Raw genomic sequence first — 12,937 nt, forward strand, 5'->3', positions numbered from 1 at the left:
GAGAAGAAATGTCAGTATCAGTATTGTCAAGATATCTACTGTACAGGATTTTCTGAAGATGAGCTTCACCAAATTTCATGTCTTGTACGTATACACATTTTCATCAGTGGTGCTCCCAGCACAGGGAAGTTTAGATTGTTATGGTGTGTCAGTTAGTTCAGTCCAATGAATAATGTCAGATGACGATATTATATCGTCATCAGAGACACACTCCTATGCTTTTTAAAGTTATTATTTTGGCATCGTTGGAGTTAGCCCACCTTGATTCGATTGTAGGCATTTTAATAGAGATGCCCTCTTCTGTGGAATATTTGAAATATTTAATATTTAATATTTAGACTTAAGTAGCCTACTATGCCTGCCATGCTCTGAAGTTGCAAATGTGCTCCCATTCAACACGACTCATGTAATTGAATATGTGATATCATATGTTTGGCTGAAAATCTTATTGCTACATGGACAAGCAAAAACAGCCTGGTCAAAATGTTTCTTGACCTGAGGGGTATTTCACAAAACCTAGATAAGGGATTAAACCCAGATTTTTTGGTTATCCTGGATGAACTTACCCTTGACTCGGTTTCACAAAAGAGATGCACATAAGTTGCCATGGGAATTTATTCTCTGAAGCTAGCCTGCTCCCGACCAGGCTAACAGCCAAGATAAGTTAATTCTAATGGTAATTATATTATCTGATTGGTTCAGCTAGCTGTCATTCAAATCAGACCTGCATGCGATTTTTGAAAGAGCTGCATTCCATTTATATACTATTTGCTACTTGCATTTACTCGCAAAACACAACAGAATGTCTGCCCAATACCATTTAGATATCATTTAAATTATGGTGGCCTTATAATTAATTACAAAATCGTTGTTTGCATCTTTTTTTGACTGACGTTTGATGAATAGCGTACTGTAGTAGTTGATTGGAAGTGGAGGGGACATATTTCGAAGGTGTTTTCAACTAATTTGGTTTAAAGACAGAATAAAGATATATATAGGCCTATAGTCATACTTTGTGCATGATTGCAAGCGCTTTCTTAATGACGTTGCGTGCCGAGACAAGGAAGCTCTCACACGTGGGTGCATACGTAAATTTGCATTCAGTTGGTCTGCCACACCTACTCCCGCTATGTAACAGAAATAATCATGATTCCCCATCCAAAAAAGTAAAACTTTACCTCGTTGTTGTCTATATCAAAAGCGGTGTTAACTTTGTGTGCAAGACGCTATTTTTTGCGTCTTTTTTATTCCAACCGTGAGTTATTTGGGGGAGAAACGAGAACGCGCACACATCCCGAATAACTTACACCTGGCTTGACATAGACGCTCCTGTTCATCCTGGATTGGCGTTAGTGAAACGAGTTTAGCAAGGATGACTAGAGAACGCTATGTCAAACCTGGCTTTATCGATTATCTTGGATGTCTTAATTCTGCTTTTGTGAAATACCCCTCAGGCTTTGTTTGTTATTATTGTTGTTCATTGTTTGAACAACAATACTTCTTGTTCAAAACAGAAGTATTAAAGGGTTAATCATTTAAAGGCAACTGTATAATATCATCTGACATATTCTATTGAAAGCTACTGCTCAAAACTGCTATTGGTTGGCTTTAACCAAATATTTTATTAATTAACCTCAGTCTGTCTCTACTCACTTCATGCGTCTGACCTACAGTAGATCTGGCCACATGTTATCGCCAGGATCTGATGATAACGATCTACAACCAAGAACTCACAATTGGGTGAAAACAATAGAGAGACTACAAGAAAACATGGAGACTCCGTTGGTTATCAACTGCCAGACTTACTGTTAGGTGTACTGTATTTCTTGTGTGAAGGAAATAAAAACACTAGCATTGACATTTAATGTGTATTTGAGTTCTACTGTATGGACTTTTTTCCTTCAATATATATATTTTTTTCTACAGATGTGTCAAACCTTTTGCATGCAGTCATTTCATTCTTTTTTTTTCTCACTTTATGGACCTATGCCTTGCTATTTTTGTTTGCAAAGTGTGTATTTTCTGCCAGAAGTTCATCACAGAAATCTGTCATAACGAGAAAAAAGACCTCTCCCTGGCTCACCCTAATACAGGAATCTGTATAATATTTTATTGCAGAAATATGTAAGTATAAAAGTTGAAACAAAACATGCGTTAAAGCCATTTTAAGTATTTTTGAGACCAGAGGCTCTATACATCTTGTAAACATTTAAGATTTATTACACATCTTACACTAACCTCCATAACCTTTAATGAAAACAGTCATGATGGTATACACACACGATGAAATACTGCAAATGGGATATGAAGGAATGTTGATACATATACGAAAGTTTCTAATGTTTTAATTAGCTCAAACAATCAGAACGGCTGTTATCTCTTTGTTTCAGGCAACAGTTTTATAGAGAATACAATAAATCACAACACAGTGTTCTGCTACAGGTTGGAAATATTGATGGCTTTCAATTTTTTTGTTAAAAAAAACTACCAATAGGTAATGAGCTGAACTGATTTTTTTTTTAATACATGTATCAATCTTAAGAAATGTGAAACATTTTTATTCACTGGCAATGTCCACCATGCCCAGATGCTTTGAAAGTGTTACAGTCTATCATTATCCACATTATTTATTTTGTCCAAGGACAGAATCCCCAAGCAGTTGGTCATTGCAGGACAAAATAAATATGTTCATGTATGTAGATATCTGGGAGTAAAAAAAGTAAAGTGAAAAAAGTAAAAAAAAAAAAAAAAAGTAAACTTATTTCTCTCCTCACTAGTTCACTAACTGGTCCGTATGCCAGTAATTGTTTGCCTATGCACTCTTCATCTATACGAGTGTGTCTGTGTGTGCTTGAGAATGATTTAAGCACTTAAACCACTTAAACATGTTCTAGTCAGATTGTGGCAAAAACCTTGATATCTCACCAACTATTCCATAAAGAGAATGATGTTGCATACATTGAGTATGTTTTTCCATAGGTCCACACACTAATCTAAATCCTGTGAACTGATGAGACTATTCCTTGGCTGGGCAGGGTGAGGAGGATGGGCAGAGGGTGACAAAAGACTGTAATAGACCATAAAAAGGTTGTGGTGGAAAATTGTATTCGTTGACTAGTTTTGATCATTACTACTGAGCCTGGTGTTGGTTGACACAAAAAGTACAGCAACTTTACAACAGTTCAATATTCCCCTGGTACCTTTTCCATTTCACATAATCATATATTTGTATATATTCATATATATTTTTACAGTTAAAACACCATGGTCATGACAGACTATTTGTTTTCATTATATAAATGCAAATAAACAATAAATATTTTGATCATTTCAGACTGCCTCCCATATTAATACATATATGCATTTATGATTTAGTATTTATATATTTATTATTGAAAAACATATTTCCCCACTGGTCCTCCTACTGACTTGGTTTAAAGACATAAGTGAGTATCCGTTGGTCCTTAACACAGCCAGCTTTCATTTGCAATATTGAGCAAAGTCTTTGTTTGTTTCTCTTGAGCTCAATAGTTGGGTCTCAGTAGGTCCATTTAAGGCCAGACTCCCTGAACTTGTCCCATTTCCCAGTAGGATGCAAACAGTCTCTCTGGCCCATGAGGTGGCAGTATCACCACTGTTGTGTTTTCTGTGTGCATGGACTAATGCTTGGAGCTGCTCTTGAGCTTCATCTAGCAGTAGTGCCATCTGGGTATGTTTTCTGGGAGAGGTGCTGAGGGATGGTGGAAGGTGCTGTTCCTTGACTACTGTGATGGTGCCCTCATGTGGTGTGAAGCTGATTCTGCTTGTATCTGTGTTGCTGCTTTGCATACAGCAAGTGTCATCTTCATTTTTTAGCACAGAGGGAATTATAGGAACGGTGCTGGTGTAGAAAAGATGTGAGGATAGAATGGTAGGTGATGAGTCCTTGACCATGCAGGTGCTTCGGTTCAGCTGGCATGACTGTGTCTCTGTCTTATTTCCAGCACCTGACTTTACATTGAGAAGAGAATTCTGTCTTTGGTAACTTCTCTGTCTTCCTATATGCCTACAGGAAATCAGAGGGAAAAAAACAGTGAACAGTGTAAAGATAAGTTGTCACATGGTAAAGAAACACGGATTGACAGGGCTTTATTCGGCTTTGTGCTATCTGAAGTACAGCAGTTTTGGCAATAGGGTGTATGGCGAACATCAGAGTGCTGCATTTTAAATTGGGTTTAATCGTCATGTTATTGTTCTGTCCAAAAACGTGAATCAACCAACACTTTGCGTATACAACTGAATCAGTGGTTCACACATGTTTTAAATATAACCTATACACCTGCATATGATGATTTATTATTATTTTTGTTCTTGTTATTACTTGATAAGCAGATGTGATTCGACCTGTTTTCTGATCAGACCTGATTAGACCCTTCTGACGTTGGCCATAAACCCTATTTCTTTTGCTGTTTTCGCTTTTTGGTTGGAAGTGTCTCTTCAGAGCTCCCCCACAGCAGTATTTTATGACACTCAATTGGTCAGTTTGGCATTTCCTCTTTCCCTGTTCCTCTGCCAACGGTTTAGTCACCTTCTGCTTCGTTTCGCTGGCTCTACCACTGGCTCTGGATTAAAGTTTGGGGTTGTTTAGAAATGTCCATTCCACTCCATTAATAGTTGTAATGTGCGATTGTGATGTAGAATATTACATTAAAGATCAGCCATCTCTTTCTACAACAGACGAGAACCCTTTTGCAATTACTGCTGCTCTGCCCACACAGGTTCCTAGTTATGCTTAGAATGAAGAGATTAAAAGGCAAAAGGAAACTTCAGCAGGGTACCAGGCAACATCATGGTTGTGTTGTGTTGTGTTGTGTTGTGATTGTGCTTCCTGTGTATGTTGTAGGTAAGGTGTTTTATTTTGGTCACTTGTTGCAACTCATGGGTTGTCTGCGAGATTGGCTTTTCTGGTCTATTATCCTATTAACTTACTGCTCTTTTATATTATGATATCTATGTGTATACCATATTTAAGGCTAATATTATCTACCACTTACCCCATCACTGATTCAACTTCCCTGTTAGAGAACTCAGGATCATGGAGATATTGGTAGGTGGTTCCAGAAAGTCTCTCTTCCTCAGTGGGATTCAGCATTCCTCTGGACAGGGGTGGAGTCTTACCACTGACAGCGACAGTATTCTTTTCGGAGCTGAAAGAAAGAGAGTCCCCGCTGAAAAAGACAATAGGAATTGCTGTCAGATTATGACATTAAAGGTGCAGTCGGCAATCGTGTAGTTGCAGAACAAACAATGCGCAGTGTCAAATTCAAACTGAACTAACAAACAAACAGACAAATCTGTGACCGTTTACCCAAGGCTGGAGGCCTCTGACCTCTGCAACAGAAGGAGACTATGCCAGTTGTCTTTGCCAGCTAACAAAAATCCAGCTACAACACCCCTATTTTGTTTGCTTCCCATTTTCAGGGACTGGGCTGCCTACAGAGACCAGTTTTTGTTTTTACAGTGGTTAGTGGTCTAATGAACATGAAATCATATACAATCGCCGACTGCACTTTTAAATCCAGGATACTGTAACATGAAGTCTACTGTATTGTATAATTGTGTTACAAACTGAATTCCCGCTTATAAATACGTGTTCTGTCTATGTCCTGTGCTTCAATGAGGTTAAATTGAACTGTAATTAAGATAGATTGAGAAGTTGGATGGTAATATTTTTATGAGATAAAAGATGATTTATCTGACTCCATAAGATGAATAACTTGTACCTCTAATACCTGTAATAAATTACCAAATGTGTTAACTATGGCAGAGCATGGCATGGCACACTAGATTTAGATATCTGTAAACTTGTGGGCAAATTAACTATGTATTAGGCATTGAGCCTTTGAATGTGAAATTAAAGTAATATCAGTAATTATCCTTCACCTAAGAAACAAAGGAGAAAGTAAACTTAACCTCAAACAATAAACTTGAACTTAAACTTTACCAAGTTACAATGCCAAATACACCAGATAAAACAATGTATCAAATAAAGCATAAAGAAAGAAAGAGATAGAGAAAGGAGAGAGAGAGAGAAGCCAAAGGTCAGCATGATCTCTTGCCAAGAGCAGAGAAAAGAAGAAGAGCAAGGTGAGAAACATCTCCCCTTTTTATCATTCATCCAGGCCACACCTGACCCACCAGGACTTCTGTTTACCTGAGAGTGGGTGTGGTATCTAAAACTCAATAGTGTAGCTCTTAGTCTACAACTATACAAATACATTAGATTGCGATGAAACCATGATCAGACTGTTGCCCACATTACAAGTATTAATTCAAGACCAATCATGAATGTATTACATTCACAACGTATATTTTACAGATATTCCATAGATGACCATCTCCACTGTTTAGAGGAAGGATAGGGGACTCACTGCGAGATACCCTGTGGGGTGCCTGGCAATAGTGAGCAATCAAAAGCTCACACATGCAGATCAAATGGCACATGTCTTCGCTGATATTTTCAACACCTATCTGCAGCACCTCTCTCCTTCCGGTTCTGATCGCAACAAGAGTGGCAGCAATCCTGGTAGCTGTGTGTCTTTTTGTGTTTTTACGTGCTTTTTTGTTTACTTTCGTTTGACTTTCTTTACTTCGGATTACACACTTTAAGGAGTATTTTTATTCTGTGCTATGGATATGGATCAGTTACATTGTTCTGGCGATAACAAACTTGTTTACAGAGGGAAACAGCTGCTTGCACTACGAAAACATGGCGGTGTGGTTCACGCTAACATCCCTGAGGAATTGTGGTGCTTTCGGGGCCGTAGAGCGGGACTCAAAGTGAGGACAAGGCGGCGGGAGAAGAGGCGGAGTTTCAAGCCCCCAGTTCCATCGATGGTGATGGGGAACGTGAACACACTGGCTAACAAAACTGACGAACTGGCTGCCCTGGTAATAAATCAGAAACTGTAGAGAGAATGTAGTCTGATATGCCTCACGGAGACGTGGCTAATTAGCAGCATCCCAGCCACTAACGTTGAGCTACCTGGTTTCAGTGTGGCCCGTTTGGACAGAGACAGTAAACTTTCTGGCAAGAAGAAGCGAGGTGGACTGGTGATGTACATAAACAACAGATGGTGTAATCCCGGTCATGTTACAGTTAAAGAGACTGCGTGCTGTAAGGTGTTACACAAATGTTTTTTTTGCGATCTCTGCCGACTTCAATCATGTAACACTGGATTCTGCCTTCACTAATTTCTACCAGTTTTTTTGATTGTCAACTAGGAAAAACAGGACAATAGACCTCATGTATGCAAACGTAAGGGATGCATACAGCGCCATCCCCTACCCCCACTAGGAAAATCAGACCACAACCTCATTCATCTACATTCAATGTACAACCCAAAGCACAGAACTGACAATATCACTGCATTCTTTACATCAGTAATCATATGCATGTGACAAATAAACATCCTTGTATCCTTGTACAGAGGCTACCATTTGCCACACAGGAAGTGGACACCATTAGTGGATTGAGAGACTGTTTTGAGTCCACGGACTGGAGTGTACTACAGAATGGAGAAGATTTGGAGGTGGTCACACACTCCATGACAGACTACCTAAATTTCTGTTTGGACATTGTTGTTCCCACAAAAACTGTGCACTGCTTTCCAAACAACAAGCTTTGGATAACCAGCAATGTCAAGATTCTTCTAAATAGGAAAAATATGGCATTTAGAGAGGGGAACCAGGCAGAGCTGAGGGGGAACTTAAAGCCAGGCTGAAAGAGGCCAAGGAGGAAAACAGAAAGAAGGTAGAACAGAAGTTGCAGGAGAAAAATGTGAAGGAGGTCGGAGATGAAATGAGGACCATCACTGGCCTGGGGAAGAGCAGCAGCTCTGTGGAGAGAGATCTGGACAGGGTAAACCAGTTAAACCACTTCTGCAACAGGTTTGACTGCCCTGCTCCAGCTTCAATGGACGTGGTCAGTCCACCACCCCTGAACACTGCTCTTGCTTGCTTGACTGCCCAATTCACACCTCCCCTCTCACCCTCACAGACAATCTCATGGGTGTGGATGCTCACCTAGTATCCTGGATAGCAGACTAACTAACAGAATGGCCAAGGACTGCCTCTCTGACACTGTTCAACCTGTACACATCTGACTTCTGCTACAACACGGAGTCATGCCACATGCAGAAATATTCAGACGATACTGTAATTGTGGGGTGTATCAGTGATGGGCAGGGGGAGGAATACAGGAGGCTGGTGGAGGACTTTGTGAAAACTCAACCACCTACAACCCAACACAGCCAAGACCAAGGAGATGGTGGTGGATTTCAGGAGGTCTAAGCCCGCTCTGCTGCGTCACCATCGAGGGGGGTCATGTGGAGGTGGTGAACACTTACAAGTACCTGGGGATACATCTGAACAATAAACTGGACTGGTCAGTCAACACTGAAGCACTCTACAAGAAAGGGCAGAGCAGTCTGTACCTCCTGAGGAGGCTGCGGTCCTTCAACGTCTGCAGCACGCTCCTCTGGATGTTTTAATGGTCTATTGTTGCCAGCGTCCTCTTCTATGCCGTGGGGAGGAAGCACTAAGAAGAGGGATTCTGGGCGACTAGACAGGCTGGTAAGGAAGGCGGGTTCTGTGGTGGGAGCTGAACTGGAGTGCATCACTTCAATATCAGACAAAAGGACCCTGAACAAGCTAATCAACATCCTGGACAATGACTGCCATCCACTCCACAGCACTATCATACAGCAGAAGAGCTTGATCAGTTGGAGACTACGCTCACTGTCATGCACAACTGACAGTTTGAGGAAGTCATTTGTACCCAGGGCCAAACAACTCTTCACTAAAGGGAAAAGGAGAGTCGGACTTCTCTGCATAGACCATCTGCACCTCCACCCTCTTATACATTTCCATGACATTTCTGTACAATACTGTGTACTGTTGACACTACTTACTGATTTTACTGGCTACATTAGCCCACATGCACAACCCCTTAGGGTGCTTACATAGTCAACGCATTGCTACGCATACGCACCCGCGAGGTTACGCATCGCTACGCTTCGGCCGCCATTATGCATTGATGTGTAGCAATGTGTCATCACACTTTTTGATACGCGACGCACCGAAGCATGCAATACCATGCGTTGTCGGTGGGGGCAATACTGCAAGAATAAAGCATTATCGCACGAGTGGGAGTGGTGTTGTTGGCCAACATCGCCACAGCTGTGGTTCGCAACACCACGACCTTGAGTGTGATAATGCTTTTATACAACAGTTCCATTGCCAACAAAAAAATTATACCAGAGTGCATTTTTAGGAAGGATAATTTATTATTCGCCATTGTTTTGTTTAGCCCAGTTCCTCCGCTATGCGAAGTAGACCTAGCTCAGAACGCGTTTGGTTGCTATGCAACTGCTAACTCAAAGAACATGGAATGCCGTCTCGGTTAAATCAAAGCGAAGAATCAACCATCGCGGAGTGATTATTAGCTGTGAAGAGTTACCAGTGGTGATATTGCTTAATATCATTAATATCATTATCATTAATATTGCTTAATATCGCCACTGATAGAACGCGTCTCGTCCAATCAGATATTGCTAAATCGTTCGACCTAACTGTTGTATAATAACTATTAAAATACAGTTACACGAGTAGTCACACGACCAAGTATGGTGAGACAAAATAAAACGTGGTGCATTTCTAAGCAGGTAAGAGGGATAACTATAATGTGTGGCGCAGTAATATCCTCACTCTTGCACTTTCAGTTTCACTTTGGAGTGAGGATATTACTGCGCAGAGTCTAAGTGCTCCCAATATTATTCTGCCAAACAATATAGTTATCCCTTTTACCTGCTTAGAAAGGCACCACGTTTTATTTTGTCTCACCATACTTGGTCGTGTGACTACTCGTGTAACTGTATTTTAATAGGGAAAACGTGGAGGTGTTTGGTCACTTCTAACTTAATCTCTATTTGGATCCTAATGAATGCATTGGGCTAGCTAAGTGCTATCAAAGTTGCGCCGCGCGCCAGACCCAGTGAGTGCACGCGTTGAAACGTATGTGAGGTATGAGAGGTATGTATGTACAAGAGGTATGTATCAACTCGTCTTAATTAAGCGAATAACGTACTTTAATATGAAAAAACGGTGAAGTGTTCCTTTAAGTCCAACGTCACGGACCCAACAGCTATTTTGTGAAAAGACGTTCATTAGCGCAGCCAGACGGTTTTTGCGACTTGTAAACTTTGTCATCACCACCTTCGTTTAAACGGTTTTAAAACAAAATCGCTAAACTTTAACAAAGTAATGATTGTAGCTATGCAGCCAGATGATATATTAATGGGTAACGTCCAGGCTTCCGCGAAAAATATAGATTTGATTAGGTTGAGGCAACAAGTCCGTATAAGATGACAATTTTCATAAAGACTAGTCAGAATAGTGGCAAATAATAGTTTATTTTACTGTCTATGGAGAATAACATTTGAGTTTGAAAGCCGTAGGACCCGGAAATATATTTATTATCCCATTATTACATCATCACTTAAAAACCGAATTATATGTGAACAGCCTATAACCTTAAATGACTCCTTTAAATTTATTGGATCACATATCAGTCTTAATTTGAAATGGGACATTAACACCACCCACCTTATCAAAAAGGCAAATCAGAGACTTTATTTCCTAAGACAGCTGAAAAAGATCCATGTCCACAAAACCCTTTTGGTGCTCTTCTACAAAGCCATCAATGAAAGCATCATCTCATCTTCAGTCACCGTCTGGTATGGAAGCTCTGAGTGTCGCACCAAGAGGAGAGTTGTTACCAAAGAGTTGTCACCAAAGCTCCCGACATCACTGGTTGTGGCCTCCCATCAGTCAAGATCATCAGGGATGCCTCACATCCGAGCCATGATATATTCCTATTTCTAACTCCTGCCCTCTGGTAGACGCTATACATCTCTGAAGACCGGAACAACGCACTTCAACAACAGTTTCTACCCTTCAGCAATTAGACTCCTGAACTCCTGAAGAATTCTATGTATTTATTTATTTATTTATGTTATTTTAGTTCCCCCCCCCCTCCTGCTACTTACCTGTCACCTGAAGCCCAGCATGTGTTTAAGCAGGTCTGTTCTATTATTACACCTTTCCAAACCACCCAGGAGAGAGTCACACTCCTTGTGGAATGGGCTCTTAATTATTCGGGGGTCATTACATTTACATTTACTCATTAAGCAGACACTTTTCAATTGGTTTTCAGTTGAAATTGTTTTTATAGCCTAGCGCACAGATGTGACGCAACCCTGATAAGTGAGAGGTTGTCACCTGCGAAGAATTCACATTTTAGAAGAGAGGGGAGGGGGGACAGACTTTCAATATAGGCCTAGTCTATTGAAAGTAACGAGTAACGAGAGCCTTAAAGCAACACTAAAGCACTTTTACTCTGTTGCACACACACTATTTGTTTATCCAGAAAATAACAGACAAGTTAGAATATGTTACATGATTTTATTAAAGTATGATGTATTGCGACATCAAGTCAAGTCAAATTTGTAGTTTTCGATGTCTCATTTCACCGGACTACAGATACACTACCCCACCTAGTGCGTTTATTGCCGATAGAGGGCCGTGAGGTGAAAGCAGAAGTGTCGTTCACCCGGTTATGAGTTGATGAACCGCTGAAATGATTTTGGAAATATTATTTTAATGTACGAAAAACTCTTTAGTGTTGCTTTAAGAGAAATGTAGTTCACTACATTGAAAAGTAAGATTTTTGTCATTCAGATGTAGTGAAGTGAAAGTTATAAGCATTTTTTTAAAAAATCAACTCAAGTGAAGTACAAATACACAAAAACTGTACTTAAGTACAGTACTTAAATAAATGTACTTCATTACTTCCCACCTCTGTGTTCAAGTCACTTAAGAACAAAAAGAGGAATAGTTTATTGTGGAGCATGTATTTAGTCTATGGATTGCAAAAAATCCCTGAATAGTTCATTACAGTGGGAAGCAGTGATTACTTCCCATTGGCTAATGTCCACAGTGAATTTAAGTGAAACAGAGCCTAAATTAGTAGATCCATCAAAGGTATCTAATTGTAAATGCATACATGTACAGTACAGACCAAAAGTTTGGACACACCTTCTCATTCAATGAGTTTCCTTTATTTTCATGACTATTGACATTGTAGACTCACACTGAAGGCATTAAACTATGAATTAACACATGTGGAAATATGTACTTAACAAAAAAGTGTAAAACAACTGAAAATATGCCTTATATTCTAGTTTCTTGAAAGTAGCTACCTTTTGCTTTGATTACTGCTTTGCACACACTCTGCATTCTCTTGATGAGCTTCAAGAGGTAGTCACCTGAAATGGTTTTCACTTCACATGTGTGCCCTGTCAGGTTTAATAAGTGTGATTTCTTGCTTTATAAATGGGGTTGGGAATCAGTTGTGTTGTGCAGAAGTCAGGGGTGATACACAGCTGATAGTCCTACTGAATAGACTGTTAGAATTTGTATTATGGCAGCTAAGTAAAGAGAAACGAGATTACTTTAAGAGATGAAGGCCAGTCAGTCCAAAAAATTGGGAAAACTTTGAAAGTGTCCCCAAGTGCAGTCGCAAAAAAACATCAAGCGCTACAAAGAAACTGGCCGTCCCAGGAAAGGAAGACCAAGAGTCACCTCTGCTGCGGAGGATAAATTCATTTGAGTCACCAGCCTCAGAAATCGCACGTTAACACCTGCTCAGATTAGAGACCAGGTCAATGCCACACAGTTTTAGCAGCAGACACATCTCTAGAACAACTGTTAAGACGAGACTGCCTGAATCAGGCCTTCATGGTAGAATAGCTGCTAGGAAACCACTGCTAAGGACAGGCAACAAGCAGAAGAGACTTGTTTGGGCTAAAGAACACAAGGAATGGACATTAGATCAGTG

At 40.2% G+C, this 12,937-nt stretch overlaps 1 protein-coding gene across 1 annotated transcript in view; it reads right to left on the reverse strand.

The window, feature by feature from the left end:
* Window positions 1-2,195: 2,195 nt before the first annotated feature.
* The window catches only part of LOC134064349 (pro-neuregulin-3, membrane-bound isoform), a 60,623-nt gene continuing 49,881 nt past the window's right edge, over window positions 2,196-12,937 (reverse strand). Inside the window, exons 8-9 of the mRNA XM_062520265.1 lie at window positions 5,034-5,207; window positions 2,196-4,045 (exon numbers count right to left, since the gene is read on the reverse strand). Of these exons, the coding sequence (XP_062376249.1) occupies window positions 3,481-4,045; window positions 5,034-5,207 (739 nt within the window). The 3' untranslated portion in view covers window positions 2,196-3,480. The remainder of the gene's footprint in view (window positions 4,046-5,033; window positions 5,208-12,937) is intronic.

This window comes from Sardina pilchardus, chromosome 18 (genome assembly GCF_963854185.1).
Source record: "Sardina pilchardus chromosome 18, fSarPil1.1, whole genome shotgun sequence".
Taxonomy (NCBI): domain Eukaryota; kingdom Metazoa; phylum Chordata; class Actinopteri; order Clupeiformes; family Clupeidae; genus Sardina; species Sardina pilchardus.